This window comes from Bactrocera tryoni, chromosome 3 (genome assembly GCF_016617805.1).
Source record: "Bactrocera tryoni isolate S06 chromosome 3, CSIRO_BtryS06_freeze2, whole genome shotgun sequence".
Classification (NCBI taxonomy): Eukaryota; Metazoa; Arthropoda; class Insecta; order Diptera; family Tephritidae; genus Bactrocera; species Bactrocera tryoni.
Window position 1 is genome coordinate 13,232,488 of NC_052501.1, and position 18,137 is coordinate 13,250,624.

Sequence of the window (18,137 nt, forward strand, 5' to 3'; positions counted from 1 at the left end):
CGAGTCTCTCCGACTTCGCGAGTTCTGGGGGCGACTCCACTTACAGTCTCGAACAGCTCTTTAAGGAGGTGACGGTCGAGCACGACGTGACCGCTGCGCTGGCGCTCTTGGAGGAGACTTTGAAGGATGAGATTCCTCCAGATTGACCTCCAACATGCAAAGGCGGCCTCCGCCAATTTACAGCTTCGTCTAAAAATAGACGAAACCGATGTCGTCCTGATCCAGGAACCGTGGCTGGTGTGTGACGGCATCTCCGAACTGAGGACAGGAGTCAGAAGCTGTTGGCGACAAACGATAGAGGTAGAACGTGCCTCTAGTTCAACTTCTTTCGTTTGTCGCCAACAGCTTCTGACTCTTCGTCGTCAGTTTGGTGTTATTACAACTATTTTTTAGTTTAAAGAAATTTCTCATGACAAAATCTTACTAATCTGACCACTGTTCTTTCATTTTCTATTTATAATAATATGGTTTTTAATTTACTGACGTCACAGACACATCAAATATTTAGTAAAGCAGCTTATAATTAAAGCAAGGCATATATTTAAAAAGTGTACTTCATTAATGACATCTTACGTAACTGTTAATTACTGTATTATCCACACAATACTAGAGGTATTGATCACATAATAAGCATAGGCAAGAAATTCCACCAGCCACCCCTTCTTGTGGGGGGTTAGTAGTAATCAGGTTGTTATTTATATTTCGGGATTTGGGTACCCTAGTGCTGCACACTGGAAAGTCACAGTAACTAAAAATATTCTTCTCTACCAAAGAATGAAATTAGAACGATAGATTAGAACTATTTTATATTTTACACTCTTTTACATGGATTAACTCATCAAGGCTGCGTTGATGAACTTAATACAAAAGCTCGTGTCAATTAGTCGAGAGAAATGTTAACAAAATATGATAGCGGTGCTTCGAAACACGTCTAAGAGAACATGACAACCGCAATGATGAGTTATTGATTTATACGAATGAGTCCGAAAGTTATCAGCTAACGACCAACTGCCAAAGGCGGATCACTCTTCACCAAGAGAAAGCGAGCTTTCAAATATCGACTGAAGCAATAGCATTTCAAAGCACTGAAACCACGAACTACATATGCCTTTCCCACTATTGAATAATTTATACATATTACATCTCAAATTTAAAATTCTCTTTTCTCACGCAAACACGTGTAAATTAGCTCAACTACTTTCCTAGGGCACACAAAATGTGTTAATTAACCAATTGTTCTTTGACTTAAATAGTGCAAGAGTTGGGTTTCAACAGCTCAGATAGAGTTTTTTAAGGTAAAAAGCCACTAGTAGACACTTGTCGGAGAGTGAAATAACCAAAATGACAAACAAACACAAACCGTTACACGCGACAACTACGCTGGACACCACCGAAGCCTTTAAATATATTTGGTCGTGCTGGCGACTCTTTGGTATGCATCGCGATTTATATGAACGCCGGCTCAACTGGGTTTATCTCATTCTACTCAATTTGTATTGTGGAGTAATTTATCCGATGCTTTATATCGGCTCGTTCTTCACACCCATGGATTTGAGTCAGAAACTAGCCAATATCAGTGTTGCTGTGCCGATACTTTACACTTTCGGCAAGCATGTCGTTATAGTTTATTATATACGTGAAGATCTGCCGAAAGCCTTAGCACAATTGAAAGCATTAGATAGGCTCGCGGAGACGCGTTCGGAGGATCGTGCTTATATGCAGAAGATGGTGAAGAATTGTCACTTGGTATTTTTCGTAAGTTTTGTTAGCTTCTGGTTTGCCTTACTCTCCTATGGTGTACTGGAAGTTTTTCGCCATAAATTACCCTTCGAAGGTTGGGTACCGTTCGATTGGACGCGTTCGGAGGCCGCTTATGTGGGCGCTTGTGCCATACAATTGATCGGGTTGGGTATAGAAACGACGACTGCTGTTTGTTGTGATACCTATGCGGTTACGTATTTAATTTTGTTGGTGGCGCACTTGCGTGTCTTGAATGGACGCATTGAACGTGTGGGTAGCGCTGGTGCGGCGAGTGATGCGGAGAGCTATCGGGAGCTGGTCGCTTGTGTGGAATATCATAAAGAGTGCATGAGGTGGGTGAAGAGTTGTGACTTTGTTCCCAGTATATGCATATCATGTGGTTTATCTAACTGCCTTGCAGCTACTACAACAGCTTACGTCCAACGCTCTCTGGCATTTACTTTATACAGTTTCTCAGCACCGGTTTGGGTCTCAGCATGCCGGCTATTGCTTTTGTCGGTGGAAATTTCAGTTTCTCTCATGTAATAAAATTCCTAATTATTTTTGGTGCCATAATTATCGAAGTGGCGCCGTGTTGTTGGTTCATGGACGAGGTTTTGTTTGAAATGCGCAGATTGACCAATGCCATGTTCTCGTGTCGTTGGTACGAACAGAATTTGAAATTCCGCAATGCTCTGATTATCTTCATGCAACGTTCGCAAATAGCTCAACCGGTATTAGCGGGCAATTTAATCCCTGTCTCTTTGGAGACTTTTACAAATGTGAGTTGCTGGATTTTCTAGATTTTGATGTTCATCTTCTAATTATGCTTACTTTTATTTCAGATAATTAAGTTTGCATTTTCATTGTTTACATTGTTAAACCAGTTGAATTCTTAATTTAATAGAAAAATATATTAATTATACTTAATCAAATAAGAAATTGAATTCAATGTATGGATATTTAAAAATGTATTGGGTGAAACTGATCAAACCTTTCAAAAATAAAAAAAATATTCCTTACAATATAATCGACCAGTTCAAGATCTTTTAAAATCATTGTATTGGCATCAGAGACATAGCAGAGCATCCCAACAGTTCTATGGATCGAATCTACACATGTCAGTTAATGTTTTGGGTATGAAGAATGTCAATGATACAGATCGATATAATTTTTGGGTTCAATTCGGTACATCAGCTCTCAACAAAGTCGTTTCGCGATAAATTCGTCCTTCAAAAGGTCCAATAATATCACTTAATTGGAGCGGATTCATCATCTGCAGTTCACTCGGATGTCTGTCGCTTGGACTCCGAGTGAAGTGATGGAGCCATGTTTCATCCGTTGTCATATGTATATCGACGCAAGAACTCAAGTTTATTACGCTTGCACATTTCCAAGCACTGCTCCAAATCATCAACTCATCATTGTTTTTGGTCAAAATTGAGCTCGCGGCTGCCGCTTTACACAGTTTTTTCTCATAATCAAATGTTATTGAATGATTTGATGTACACGTTCAGTTGATTTATTTGGAGTGCCAAATTATTTCACATGTCAACAGAAATTTTGTATTTTTGCTGACTCTATTTTAATTTTGAAAGTTATACTATCCGCATATTTGTACTAGACTCGATTCACCATTCCCTTGGACGCTGATTTCTTGCATAAAAATCAATAAGCAATTACAACAATCAAGTGAAAAGTATAAAGTAACCTGGAAGTTCGAACATCTTTATATTAGGTATGTGGTAGCTAAGGGAAGTCTTGACACGATTTAACCCATTTTTGACAAACGAACACACTATTATCTGGAAAGATGTTTGTCTGAAGTGCCTGTGGCTTATCTTTGATATAAATTTTCATTGAGAGACTAAGTAAGGCTTTAGTTGTCTTATACTGTGGTAGGGGAGCTATAAGGAAGAGGTGGGAACCCTTAGCAAAGTGGGTTTATGATAAAAAACAGAAAATTTCAACGGACCAGACCATAGTGCCATTGTACACAGAACATCCATGCCAGCACGTGTTTTATTCTAAGGCTCATGTATGCTGGGTACATATAATTCTTTCTTATTGGCAAATTTACAACAGCGCGCCAGTCCTTCTCTATCTGGTCTTTCCAAGACCTCTCCCCCTTCTCCTGCTTCCCCCGGCGGTGGAGTGTTTCCATCAATTCGGACGACATGACCTGACTCAAAGTGCTCTTATAAGACATCTTAGGTCGCATCGTCCTTCTCTTCCGTCGGAGCTTGGGCGCAAATCAGCGATATATTGAAGAACTTCGCTTTGATGCGGATTGTGGCTCGACGTTCATCTAGCAGAGTGAATGCCAAGACTCGGCGGCGGAATCTAAAAAAATCTTTTCTAAACACAACCAAGTGAATGCCGCTCAGAAAACTTTCTTCACTTGCGTGAATTTCTAAACATGGATTGATTTTCCTGGAGTATGTGAGAGGGTACAAAATGGCGCACGCTGAAACTCTTTTCCGGTTATAATTTGTGTTTCGATATATTGTGGTGAAAAGCTTTTTGATATAAGGGTTAGATTAAAATAATCAAGAAGTGGTCCCGGCCAACGTTCAAATGTTGTTGCGAAATGGAGATGTTGAGCGCGATAAACCAGTTCTGTTGTTAGTTGCTGGTGTCCGCATGTGTAGTGTCTTCCTGCGTGTTGTTCTTGCAACCGATTGCGATGAGCATTGTCCCCATTTCCACCCTTTGAATCCGCCCCTGTCTACAGGGAATATCAGGCTTACTACACATCGCCAGGGTTTTAAATTCGATTTCTTCATATACCTTCAAAGCATGCTGATTTCTTCTTATGCAGTCTTGAGTCTAGTTTCAATAGTTAACAGCTCATCTACTCTGTCTATGCTCTCGCCGGGGTGCGTTAGAGTCCTCATGACCGGCACCGACTCACTTAAGTAATGATGCCGTTGAACTACCCTCATGCTGTCAGCTTTAGTCTTCTCTGCTCTGTATTGGAAAGATCACCTTAAATTTTACCTAACTAAACCAACTTAAATTGATCCATCGATGAAATTTAGCTTTAGAAGTTTAAAAAATTTCGTTTTTTGTGGAAATAAAGAAATCTTACCGAACTTGGCTATGAAACTAAATTGAAGAAACCCAAAAGAAATACAGTAAGAAAATTTTATTTGCATTAAAACTAGCAAGAGTTGCACACCATAAAACACCCATAACGGCTGGAGCTAATTTATTTCTTGAATTGATTGAGAAGTGTGAACAAGGAGAAAGCAAATTGTATAATCTGCAAAAAAAAGAAGAGTTAAGTCTTTCTTTAAAAATGAGACAACAAACTTACCTTAATAAAAGTAAGCAGCGAAATCGGAGCGATATTACCAGCCAATATTTGCTCGATCTTCTGTGAGCGTTCCATGAAAATAATCAACGAGCGGCGAAACGGTAAGTTCTGTTCATACCAACAGCAAGAGAAGAGCGCATTTGTCAACTTGAACATTTCAAGGGCAGCTTCGTCCATAAGCCAACAGCATGGCGCGCTTTCACAGAGCACCACCAAGATGTAAGGCAGAAATTTTATCAACTGCTCGCCAATAGAATCGGCATTCACGAAAGCCACAGCGGCGGTGCAGAGCGCAAGCGCGGTGCTGATGAATTGAATGAAGATTGTCGCAGCTATTGCTGGACTGATGCACCTATAGAAACTGAATGGGAACTCAAGAATAAGGATGTAACGAAAAAGCACACACAAACTCACTTTAGGCACTCCCAGTGATCACGCACACAGGCCGTAAGCTGTTGATAAATCGCCACTTCGTTGCGTTGCTCCATGCACACGCCACCGATCCGAGCGATGCGTGCGTTCAAGATGCGCAAATGAGCCACCAACAGCAACAAATACACAATCGGATAGATGTCGTTGCACAGCGCACAGATACACTGTACGCTCAGACAGAACAGCTGAAAGGCGCACGCCAATATGTAAGCGCTAAGCGAGTGCTCCCAATCGAACGGTAGCCAACCCTCAAAGGGTAATTTGTGTCGCGAAATACCGACCACAGCGTAAAGCGCCAAGCAGACGGCAATGCCTGCCAAAGCCACAAGGTATATTTTCCGGCAGCGTTGCACTAAGCGTTTCAAGTTCGCGCATGCCGTCGGCTCAAGCTCCACACGTCGGTCCAGCGCTTCTAAATGCAGCGCCGCTTTCGGCAATTCGCCTCGTATGTGATAGGCGACGACGAAGTGCTTGGTTGAACTGTAGATCAGTGGCACCATCACGCTAAGGTTCGTTAGAATTTCGATCAGATCGCTGCTTATGAAGAACGTGACGACGTAAAATGATATAATCAGCACCGTAGTGGTGAAGTTCAGCAGCAGGGAGTAAAGCCAGTACATACAGCGATACTTTTCGGTCGGGTGAATACCCGTAATGCGCCAAAATAGCCAGATGTAGCGTAGCGCATCGCTAGAGTCCAAGCGCGTAGCTGAATGTGGTTGATTGGTCATTTTGATTTTCCAAGCTGGTCAAATGCGAAGTATGTCCAATTATTGCGGCTATTTATTAATAACAAAGTAAAATTTCTCTGTGGCGGGTATTTATACGAAGGCTCGAAGCTTGAATGAAGTGATTAGCACATGACTGAAACTTATTTGTGTTGTACTAATTACAATTTTTGTTTTTTTTTTGTGGCGTGCGACTGTTAGCGAACAGGTGTTGGTGAGAAAAGGTAAGACTGCTTAATGAACACAGCGTTATGTGAGATGCAAACACTCCATTGAATTGACTTATTAAGAATATTCTACAAGTGAAAATTAAATTTATGGTAAATTAAAAATTGAAAATTTAAGTAATCATATTTATTATCAATATTATATTATATTTCTAAGACTCATATATATGCTGGGTATACCATATGACGGGGTATAAAATGAGGTACGCTGAAATTCTTTCCTGACAAATTGGATCACTGGGTAACAGAAGCTACTTTTGGCTGGTTTTTTCTCCTCACATATAGATGACAGATATGTGAACGTGAAGCTAGAAGAGCTAGGATGGAAGGTTGGTGGGTAAGATTTCTCTAAGGAGCTCTCTATTTTAAAAAGGTAGGCATTCACTCCGACAGCGGAGAGGTAATTTAGGTAGCCAACTGTGCGCTGAAAAGTTAGTTAAGAAGTGGATAGCCTCACTAGCCATAGCATAAACTCAGTTTCACATCGGAGTGAGAACAGATAACTCGTTTGAACACAAGACCTATGAAGTTCGCGTGCGCTTAGCCCTCGTTGGTTAAAGACCATCTATGGTGCGACTTCGAGGTCTTTCTGGCCTATAGTAGAATGCAAGAAATCTACTGAGTTACTTGATTTTAGTAAAGTTCATCATCTGCATTAATTGGCTTCATTCATCTTTCCGCAATTGTAGGAGTTCTTACTGGACATGATCCAATTGGCTAAATATTTCTTCTTCTTTTTTATTGGCGTAGACACCGCTTACGCGATTACTGCCGAGTTAACAACAGCGCGCCAGTAGTTTCTTCTTTTCGCTACGTGGCGCCAATTATATATTCGAAGCGAAGCCAGGTCCTTCTCAACTTGGTCCTTCCAACGGAGTGGAGGTCTTCCTCTTCCTCTGCTTCCCCCGGCGGGTACTGCGTCGAATACTTTCAGAGATGGAGTGTTTTCGTCTATTCGGAAAACAAGACCTAGCTAGCGTAGCCGCTGTCTTTTAATTCGCTGAAATATGTCGATGTCGTCGTATATCTCGTACAGTTTATCGTTCCATCAAATGCGATATTCGCCGTGGCCAAGGCGCAAATGTCTTCTCTCGAAAACTCGTAACGTCGACTCATCAAGGCGCGAGTGCGACGACTGTTTGTTTGATGACAAGAGATATTTCGTCTTGACCTCGTTTACTGTCAGACCCATTTGCTTTGCTTCCTTGTCCAGTCTGGACATAAACATATTTGTTTATTTGTTTATTAGCATAAATATAAAACAAAAATCGTTGAAATTTGATTAGAAATACGAATAGAAATAATATTAGAAAAGTCCACATTTTCCACTATGCCCCATTTAATGAATCTCATAAATGACAACAAAAAAAATATTCAAGATTGCTACCGATTCACATAAACAAACACTTATATATGGCAGCACGTAATACTCACGATTAAGTCACACCTTCTCGCCTTTGTAAAGACATGCTATATATATGTATATTCAAAGAGTGACAGCATATAATTAAAAATATAAGTTTTCGATTAGAAACTCAGATCAAGGAAAACTCAAAAAGTAACACCGAATGTGTTGTAAACAGCAAAGAAATTTTGAAATATGGTTTTTGTAATAATTATGGTATGAGGATGCGACACGCACGTTATGAAAGGCGTTAATTTTCAGTTGTGGCGACAACATGGATAGACAAACGTGACATGTCTGAAAACTTTTGAAATGAAAGAGGGTGGGAAAATAAGCGTTAAAGGGTCTTCTGTAATAAGAAAAAAGTTTGACTTGGATTTTTGTTTCAATAAAACATAATTATTTGCAATTTTGAGTTCCATAAATAAACCATTTTTCATTGTTTCACAAAAGGTTACGTATACGCCATGACATATATTCGCTTTAACCCTTCAGTATCGTATACATCGAGAACGAAAATTTTATGATCTGGAAGGAAGATAACATAAATGAATAGTTTCGTACAAATTCTCTTTCAAAAAACTCACATTTAAGAATGTCTGCAGTGTGATCGGCACCAAATCGCCAGCCGTGAGCACCATTGTGCGCTGTGAGCGTTGCATAAAAATTATGAGCATTTTGCGGAATTTTCTATTCTGATCATACCACTGGCAATCGTACAGCGCTGTGGTGAGTTGAGCACACTCCTCCATGAGCGAATTCACGTACCAACAGCAGGGCAGCGCTTCGATGAGCACGGCGAAAATATATGTGGCAGCGATGAGCATTTGTGCAGCATCGCGCTCGAAGGCGACATAATTGACGGCGGTCAGGCAGAGAACGAAGGCGGTGATGCCGAATTGCATGAAAATTGTGCGCGAAATAACCGGACGTATGCAGGCGAAGTAGCTGTAAAGAGGAGAGATGAAAATTTTTTATATTGAAAATGAAACAAAAAATTGTTTGGTTGCAAACACACTTTTTTATTATTATTTTATTTAAAAAAAAAAATATTTTTTAATTGAAAATTTGTGTAACACCCTGTAGTTTCAGGTAAAGCTGATTTTTTAAACATTTTCATAATAAATGCGTGTGAGTATGTGGTTGTACTTGTGTGCGTGTACTTTAAATATTTTATGTACATATGTGTGTGTTTGCCCTCAACATGTCTATCCATAGCGTTGCCGGCATGCAATGCGGCTTGCTCATCAGACCTGTGTGTCTTAGCGATCTTTGGGAGTTGAGTTGATACTTTCGGGCGCTTAGTTTAGTACAAGTTTTGTTAGCAGCAGCAACAATATCTTGTGACAACAAATATTCGGAAACTTTTGCCACACACTGCAACGCTGTTATTTGTAGGTGAAAAGTAGTTTATTGTTGTTGTTGCTGTAGTTTGCGTTGATGCCATGCGACGTGCTAAAAAAGACTAAAATGCGCTTAAAAGCGCCGTTAAAAGTTTTGTGGGTACCTGATACAAATGCTGATGATATGCTAAGTACCTCTGCAGCCGAAAAGTTTTCTGTTATTTCGCGTGAGACCTGCAGCGTGCCACAGGCGCCCGCTCGTGCAACATGCAATTAAGGTGGACGCCGATGAAGACAACAGCCAGTGAAATGAGCTAACTGCGCAACTAACAGTTGTCGTGGCAGCATCAATGAGCGATTTTCGAAATACTGGATTGTTTTTGTTGTTGTTTTTAGGTAGCGGTTTCATTGGCAACCACAATACTCTTAGTGTTGCGGTGCCGTCTTTAGTTGTGCGGTGATTTAGTGTATTGTTTGTAATATTGTTGCTGCTAATTTTGTTGTTTTTGTTGTTGTTATTTTTCATTTTACTTAAAAGTTTCATGCATGACATTCACGCTTAATTCGTACTTTATTTGTAACGATGCTACTGGTATTGCAGGTATTCTGCTAGTTTGTGGCATGCAACCCGTACTTGCCGCATTCTTTGGTTGCTGGAATTTTCAATAAATACCAAAATGCTCTATAGAATTTGCTTTAGTGATTTGTGTTATCGACTTTCGGCTGCTCCCACGCGAGCATGCTAATTCACTTATAACTAACGGTTTATGGTTGCGAGAGTTAAGCGAGTTGTGCGTGGTTGTATTTGGGACTTTCGCGTCTGCGAAAAATAAAACAAATTTCCGAATTTTCGAAATTGGTTTTCTGCAAGCGAATTGATTTTTTATGAGCGAAAAGCAACAAAAGCATAGTGGGACAGTTTGAAAGTTTCTTAAAACTTCCGGACTAAAGTAGTAAAAAGTAGACGAGATTATCAATATTAGCTTGTAATATAAAGCCTGTTTAATAAACTTAAATTTTTGGTCATAAAATAATTTATCGATTTTTCTATTTTTATCAACAGTTTTTCAAGCTCAAAGCTTCTACTTGACAGGAATTTTTTTCAGTTTCCCTAGGATATTCGGTGTAGATAAAAATGGTTGAATTTTAAAGTCTTGTTCACGTATGAGACTAAGTTCACCAATGGAAGTAGTGCTCTTTGTGGAAAAGCTGAGTGAAATCCATTTTTTCAGTCAAAATTCGTATTATATAAATAAGTGTTGCATTGGCTTTGGTGTTGACGCAGAGCTAAATCAATAGATATGAAGAATAAAAGATATTCTGGAGATTACTTGGCTTCTTTTGAAAATTCTTATTTTTTCACATTCTATTTTTTTCTCGATGTGTGTGTTTTATTACTGGGTTATTTTTTTCCCCATTGGCAAATAAGTTTTATTTTTAAAGTTTGAAAAAATATACCCTCCGCTTAACGATCAGTTCAAATTTGTACAGGCCTGGCCCTTTTAAATTGCCTGCGCCAGGCTAAGCGATGAAAAAATTGTTCCTATATTGGTACGGTCTTTTCTTAGGCTTCAGAGAAGTTTATTCTCCACATGTCATTTTGTGTGTTTGGCACTTTTTTAAGAAAAATGGAAGAATAACAAGTTTCTTGAAATTTTCTATTTTCAATAGAATTAGGTTTACGGAATTGTTGAAAATATTGCAGAAGTGTTTTGGTGAGTCCATTTTATCATTTACACAAAGGCTTAAGTGATACAAAGCATTCTATAGCAGTTATGAAGTCTTCGAAAATTGCCTCTGCGAGTCATCAATCCACGTCTTTCCATGATGATAACATCAAAAAAGTTAAATAAGCAGAACTTAGAAATTTTCTTGCTGACATTATGAAAATAGCAGAGGTCTCAACATTTCTTTTGGAATGAATTAAAGAGTTTTGGTTAATGTTTTGGGTAAGAAGCGTCACAATGCTAACCTGAATCTTTTGCAAAAACGTTGTCGAGGTCTAAAGATTTGCCAACGTAGCTGAGGATCCATAACTTATGGAGTGCAAAGTTACTGGTTTATATCGAACTGTGCAGCAATTTAACTAAATAGAGAAGGTAACATCTTCTATAAGAGTGTACAGCTGCTGGCGTATGCCGATCATATTGATGTCATCGGCCTTAACACCCGCGCCGTTAGTTCTGCTTTCTCCAGGCTGGACAAGGAAGCACAGAAAATGGGTCTGGCAGTGAACGAGGGCAAAACGAAATATCTCTTGTCATCAAACAAACAGTCGTCGCACTTGCGACTTGGCTCTCACGTCACTGTTGATAGTCATAACTATGAAGTTGTAGATAATTTCGTCTATCTTGGAACCAGCGTAAACACCACCAACAATTGGCGCCACGTAGCCAAAAGAAGAAACGACTGGCGCGCTGTTGTTAACTCGGCTATAATCGCGTAAGCGGTGTCTACGCCAATTAAGAAGAAGAAGTGCAGCAATCTAGCGAATGGCTCTCCCACAACTTATTTTATTCTCTCTTTTCTGCTCCTTTATACCATAAAGAAGTCCTTAAATATACAAATTTAGTGAAAATCAATACTTCGAATACCCAAGAAAAGCCCGATATTAATATCTTTACAATCTTGAAAAGCATATGCTGAGGTTAGTTGTCACCTGAATGAAAATAAAAGTTGTTGGTAAATAAGTTCGAGTATTTTGCTGAAAAATTGAGGGTATATACAAGACTGGAAACACTTGCGATTGGTTTTATTTTAAAAACATGGTAACTAGGGTTGCCATACATTCAAAAATTGCATATTATTTCATAATTTGAAGATAAATAAATTAAGAAAATTTTACATAATTTTAAAAATAATAAAAATAGGGTTGCCATACATTAAAATTTTTTATAATACTTAATAATTTTAAAATAAATAAAATAAAAAAAAATTGCATAAAACGTGTGCTTAAAAAATATGAAAAAAATAAGTCTTTGTGACGTTGCCATATGATTTGATTTAGATATTATTTTTAAATTTTCCAGAATTTATGGCTAGCAATGTCAATTTATTTTATAAAATCTTTGAAACTTAACAGTTCTAAAAAAATAATACTTCTGCAGAGTTGCCGCTTCCCTTAAAAAGTATTTTTGATAAATTAATAAAGTTAAAAATTTGTAACATTGAATTTGTAAATTGAATTAAATTAAAAATATATTTAATAAAATTATAAACAACGTTGCCAGCTAAAATAAATTTCATATTATTAATATTTTATTTCATATTCAAATTATATGGTAAACATTATATTTATGACAATATGATTTTAAAAGTGTTTGAGGTTGCCAGCTGATTCATATTATAATTTTAATTTTTTTTTGCACTGATGGTTGAAACGAAAAGTTACTTTAGAAATTTAATTATATACATATAAGATAATATGGTTTTAAAAATAAAGCTTTTTGGCGTTGCCATCTGATTTAAATTATAAGTTCAAAATCTTTAACTGATGGTTAACAAGAAAAGTTACTTTGGAAAGTTAAAGCAATTTAAAGCAGTCTTAATTATCTTCAAATTGCGAAATTGTTTGCAGAGTTGCCATCTTAATGTAAAAATAATTTTAAGTTTTTTAAAAAGTTACTTTACAAACTTAAATCCAACAGAAGCTATGTTGATAATCTTAAAAGCGAATTGAGTTTGGAGAGTTGCCACCTTCACATAAAAATATTTTTGGCAAATAAATAGTTATTAACGTTTCCAATAGTAAAAGTTTTCGGTTGTTTTGATATTGATAAAATTAGCAACAGAGTTGCCACCAATACAAAATTTTCCATAAGAACAGAAAAATTAAAAAAAGTTGTAAGAAATTAATGATATTTTCATTTTAATGAAGTTTGGAGCTTATGATGTTACCACCTGATTTAACAGTTATATAAATCACCATTTTTAAATTTTCTTGGGATGATGGTTGTAGAAATAAGCTAAGAATCCGATGTTACAGTTAGTCAAAATTACCAATTTCTTGAAACGAAAACAAAGTAGAATTTAATGAATAGATTACATTTTTCATAACCCTTGAAGTATGACACAAATATCCAAATACTAAAATTTTTTGTATCTGCATGCTTAAATTTTGAAATTTACTATTCAACAACTCACCCCAGCAAGTTCTTATGATCCTCTATACAATCAACCAACTCTGCAATATTCTCCTCCACACTCAGCACGCCGTCCTTGCCAATGCGACTGATGCGCGCAGTCAGCGCACGCAAATGTCCGATCATCACGGCCAAATAGCATTGCGGATACATATCGTTGTTGACATTCTGCAGCACGAAAAATGTCATTACCGCAAAATTCTGATAAATCAGTGTCACAGTCAAATTTTGCGCCGCATCTGCATAGAGCTGAGGAAACCAGCCGTCGTAGACCAGTTGACGCAGCGAGAAACCAATATAAGCAAAACCGCTGCTACTCAACTCATACACAAACATATAGCCGGCGTAGTAGAGATGGCAGATACGTATGGCGGTGAGTATGTGCTGGCGATCCACTGCATGCCGCATGCAACGCACATCCAACTTGGCCAGATAATAGTTCACGGCCAGCAGTTTCGGACGATGCAACCAGAGCGACCACTGCTTGGCCGTGGCCATGGTCAGGGTGACGCCCAAATAGAGCAGGCCAATAAGTTGTGACAAATTTTCAATGAAAAACAATTTAGCAATCATTGTGGCAGGCAGAAATACGCCAAGTGAGATGTTAATGCAGGCGGAGTAGATGTAGTAAGGCAAGCGATGGTGACGTGTCGGATGCATGCCAATCAAACGCCAATTCAGCCAGAGATAACGGAAGGCGTGAGCGGAGTCAAGTTGTTGTTGTTGTTGTGATTGTTTTTGCGGTTGTACAGACATGCTGGAGCGACTAACGGCACATATATGTAATAAAATGAATCAGCTATTAAGTTATCTAAAGTGTCGGACGTGGCGTATGCGCAACTAAACTAAATCATTGCAAATGCGGCGCTTTTATAAAACGCTTTGAGCTGTGAAAAATGTCCGCCTCTGCACACAACTGCTTAAAACGAAAGTTGCTTGAGTTTTTCAAAAAACTTTGCAGACAATAATTACTGTTATGTTTTTTTGTTTTAATTTTACCGTTATAATTCCTATTTTTGCTCTTGCTTTGCGGCTGTCCATGCCGCGGCGGCAATTTATTATCGACTTGATTATAGACAAGTTCATTGATTAAGCGCACAAATGACGTTGGCCACTGTCCTGCAACGTGGTGTGCGGTCGTCTATGTGCCACCCGGTGGCGCGCAGGCGGCGTATGTTGCGCGTGCAACAATTCAATTCCAACAAATGTCTGACTTGTGCAACGAGCTGGAAACACACAAAAAAATAACGGTAAAATACAACAGTGGAAATAAAAAAATAAATCGCAAATGCAATAATAAAACAAAAACAGGTTGGGGCAACAGTCAAATGCAATAGGAAACACAATAGCGGGAATGAAAATAAAATGTTTAGTAAGGAAGGCACTAGTCGCGTGCGGAACCAAATTTTGGAACCATAATGAATATATCTATTGTTTTTTAATCTGTAAAATTTTGAATTAATAACGGTTTTCATATTTCGATAGCTCATATATTCTGACAAAGGAGTATCTGGAAATTGTAAATAAAATGCAAAATATTTAATTATTCCTCAATAATTATTTTATCGCCTTCAAAGTAATCCCCACCAGATATAATACACTTACGCCCACAATTTTTCCAGTCCTCGAAACATTTTTTATAAGCACTTTTTGGCATGACCTTCATTTCCTTCAGCGATTTTTTTTTTATCTCTTTGATAGACTGGAAGCGAGATCCATTCTGTTGAATGTTGATCTGTTTGCATGTCGAACTCATAAACAGACATGGACATTGGCAGATATAATGCTCTCTAATACTTGCCTGATGATTTTCAGGCACCATATCCTTCACTTTTTTTTAGTATTTTCAACAGTTGAAGAGGTCGAAGGTCTTCGAGAACGAAGCGTGTTTTCAACGATCTCTCGACCGTCTTTGAAGGCTTTGTACCATTCGTAAGATTGTGTTTGTGATAAAACTGAATCACTGTATCACTGTAAGACTTTTCCGACATTCGTAGTGATCCCACACACGAAATTTGGTTGTAAATACAGAATTTAAGACAAATTTTTTGTTCGATATTTATATTCATTGCAAAAATCGCAACGCACTACTGAGGTGTACCGACTTAAGCAGCTGCTATAGCAGCAGTTAAGAATAGTCCTGCACAATGAATAACATACTAAAATTTCAAATTGATATCTCAAATAGATTTTGAGTTACAACCATTTCTAGGGTAGTTGTCCAGTTCAATCGTGGTTTTCTCGAAACCGCACTTTTTGAATTTTCTGAAGTGATAACTCGAACACAAATATTCCGAGCATCGTTTTTTGCCTGTTCTGTATATAATTACGCATGCAATAACTTATCGATCTGATTCTGTACTGATAAAAATTCGAATTCCGGCAAGCCAAACTAATATTTTGTGTAAAATTTAACTTAAAACATGTTTTGAATTAGGTTTGATCTACGGAGAAGCCTGGAATTATTGCAACAGTGGAGGTCGTTTTTCTAGCATTGGCGGAGATCTCGTATAACTTAAAAGATATATGTACATATACAAATTTTCTTTTAAGAAATTTCACTGTGTATTTTCGAAACACATTTATATAAACCATGAATTTTTTAAAATAATAGATACAGCAGTTTTTTTTAATTATCAAAATTGGCATTTACTTCGGCTGTCACATCAGGAAAGAAAATCAAGTTTTTGTGGATTCGAAAAAAGTTGTTGGCTCTATTTCACTACTTAAAGCGAAATGGGGAGGAGTCCTTCATTGATTTCAAAGACTTTTTTGAAGTAATAGCAGCCTGAATCTTCCATCTACAGTCAAGAAACTTTTGTATTCCTCAGAAAGGTAAATTAAGTCTGCTACGAGGTATGTAACACCCTAACGGAAAAATTGGAGATGCTGTAAAGTATGTACATATATATATATAAATGATCAATATAACGAGCTGTTTCGATTTATCCAGGTTTGGGTATTTGGCTGTCTATATATACGCGACCACAGAGACAACTTTTGCGAAATTGATCAGAAATTTTGCACTGTTCCGGAATTCGGAATCGCTGATATCGGAACACTAAAACATTAAGCTTTCATGCAAATTGACTGATCACAATCAAGATAAAGAGCTTTTTTACCCTTTTATGGCATAAGAAATGCCCTTATAGTTTACGTATTTTGTTGTTTTTTCATTCGCTTTTTAACTCAGACTTTTCCAAATTACCTTGATATCAGTTAGCTCCCCCAATACTAATTCTCTAGGTTGATTGTGGTCGTCCGGGACTTGTTGTCGAAGGTCTTTCCCAAACCTCATGAGCATCAAATTTCTACTTAATAACAAATTCTAAATTTCGACGGCCGCATGTAGTGCTTGACAATCAAGATTGTAAGTTAATCTTTCTATGTTCTAATTTTGCACCACGCAATGCTCAACTATGAAGTGTATTTTTCCAAAATTTGTGTCGATTCTAGTACAGTACGGATGGGTTTCCGTAACCAGAGCGAGAATTTTGTAGATTCCAGCACTGCAAACTCGGCCGCTCACTCGTTTCTCAAAACCATTTGAGGTATATTTTCTGCCGCTACATCAACATTAATTTGGTTTTCAAATCTAGAAATCAAAGATTTAGTATCTTGGATAAGAAACTGTATCAAACTTGGGAGAATTATTTAAAAATATTTTACTCTACGTTCGGAAGTCCACATTTCTTTATGACCTATAGAAGGAAACATCTCGCAAGTTGTCTGCATGTGATAGAAATGGTTGCTATTTGAACTTACAATTCGTGGAACAATTTCTATATAGTTATAAAAGCTATTCAATGCAGATTGGTATTTAGAAAATGGACTCGAAAATATTTCCATTAAATTAAAAAACACGCCGCCATTATAAACAATTACTTCAAGAACGGGTTTAAAATACCCTATTGCCATACTAAACACGGGTACATAAAAAGGACATAAGCAAGCAAATGCAATAAGCAATACAATAGCCACAATAACAGTAAAACAGAAATCAGCAAAAATGGCGAAATTATTGCAAAAACTCAATTAGAGCGCAGGAAAATGTTGCACCTTCCAACGGAGGCAAGCAACACAAATGGCGTAAGAAAGAAATTACACCGTCGTCATAATATCCAGGGAAAGTCTACAAAAGCAAATCCCAAAAATAATAGTAAAAAAAAGAAGAACAAGTGGAAATGTAAAAGCGCCAAAACGATGAACGGAGATCAAATCGAATTTATTACGGCATTACGAGAGACCAAACAAGAAAAGCGCTGTGTGAGTTGAGAGAAACGGTTAAAAGTAATTGCGAACAGTTACAAAAAAATGCAGGTGTAAGAGCAAAACCAGAGAATGGGAAGGTGGCAAAGGTGGTGCTGGCTTAAGCGGAGACGAAGAGTTGCTCTGAACTATGCCAACAAAACGAGAAAAGCAAAGAAAAGGTAAGCACGGGACTGAACGACTACGGCAACTTAACTCATTTAAGCGCCACGCTTCATTACGCTGGAAATTCTGCTGGCAATGCAATTGCCACATAACAATAACAACAAGGGCCGGCCAGCAAGTGGACGCAGTACACAATACCGTTAATACACCCACAAGCAGACACAACCAAAGCGCAGAACCGGTACAGTTAAGTGAAGTTCGATTGAGTTGAGTGCGGCTCACGGTGTGGTGAAATATGGTATGGTGAGGTGAGTTGTGCGGCGCGCTGTGTCGCATAGGTTGAGGCCTCAATTATGGGCGCGTAATTGCATTTGCACAACGACAATTGAACTGAAATGGAAATGAAGCTGTCGGCTTGCGGAGACGC

At 38.1% G+C, this 18,137-nt stretch overlaps 3 protein-coding genes across 3 annotated transcripts; 1 reads left to right on the top strand and 2 right to left on the bottom strand.

Moving 5' to 3' along the window:
* The first annotated feature begins 1,341 nt into the window (after window positions 1-1,341).
* On the top strand, window positions 1,342-2,639 carry LOC120773096 (odorant receptor 33b-like). The gene is made up of 3 exons (XM_040102064.1): window positions 1,342-2,093; window positions 2,162-2,522; window positions 2,586-2,639. Exons 1-3 carry the CDS (start codon window positions 1,342-1,344, stop codon window positions 2,637-2,639), a joined length of 1,167 nt encoding a protein of 388 aa, XP_039957998.1.
* A 2,312-nt stretch (window positions 2,640-4,951) lies between these two features.
* Window positions 4,952-6,222, bottom strand: LOC120773098 (odorant receptor 2a-like). The gene is made up of 3 exons (XM_040102069.1): window positions 5,474-6,222; window positions 5,060-5,411; window positions 4,952-5,005 (listed from the first exon to the last, which is right to left on the bottom strand). Exons 1-3 carry the CDS (start codon window positions 6,220-6,222, stop codon window positions 4,952-4,954), a joined length of 1,155 nt encoding a protein of 384 aa, XP_039958003.1.
* A 2,112-nt stretch (window positions 6,223-8,334) lies between these two features.
* On the bottom strand, window positions 8,335-13,996 carry LOC120773099 (odorant receptor 7a-like). Its single transcript, XM_040102070.1, has 3 exons — window positions 13,338-13,996; window positions 8,439-8,799; window positions 8,335-8,379 (listed from the first exon to the last, which is right to left on the bottom strand). Exons 1-3 carry the CDS (start codon window positions 13,994-13,996, stop codon window positions 8,335-8,337), a joined length of 1,065 nt encoding a protein of 354 aa, XP_039958004.1.
* Between the last annotated feature and the right edge of the window lie 4,141 nt (window positions 13,997-18,137).

Bases quoted from the DNA above. Each gene is read 5' to 3' on its own strand.
- LOC120773099 (XM_040102070.1), bottom strand. From the start codon at position 13,996: ATGCATCCGACACGTCACCATCGCTTGCCTTACTACATCTACTCCGCC. The intron at 8,800-13,337 runs GTGAGTTGTTGA...TCCTCTTTACAG, and splicing joins GATCATAAGAACTTGCTGGG to CTACTTCGCCTGCATACGTC. The intron at 8,380-8,438 runs GTGAGTTTTTTG...TCTTCCTTCCAG, and splicing joins CACTGCAGACATTCTTAAAT to ATCATAAAATTTTCGTTCTC.
- LOC120773098 (XM_040102069.1), bottom strand. From the start codon at position 6,222: ATGACCAATCAACCACATTCAGCTACGCGCTTGGACTCTAGCGATGCG. The intron at 5,412-5,473 runs GTGAGTTTGTGT...CAGTTTCTATAG, and splicing joins GATCACTGGGAGTGCCTAAA to GTGCATCAGTCCAGCAATAG. The intron at 5,006-5,059 runs GTAAGTTTGTTG...TTTTTTTTGCAG, and splicing joins CGCTGCTTACTTTTATTAAG to ATTATACAATTTGCTTTCTC.
- LOC120773096 (XM_040102064.1), top strand. From the start codon at position 1,342: ATGACAAACAAACACAAACCGTTACACGCGACAACTACGCTGGACACC. The intron at 2,094-2,161 runs GTGGGTGAAGAG...ACTGCCTTGCAG, and splicing joins TATCATAAAGAGTGCATGAG to CTACTACAACAGCTTACGTC. The intron at 2,523-2,585 runs GTGAGTTGCTGG...CTTTTATTTCAG, and splicing joins CTTTGGAGACTTTTACAAAT to ATAATTAAGTTTGCATTTTC.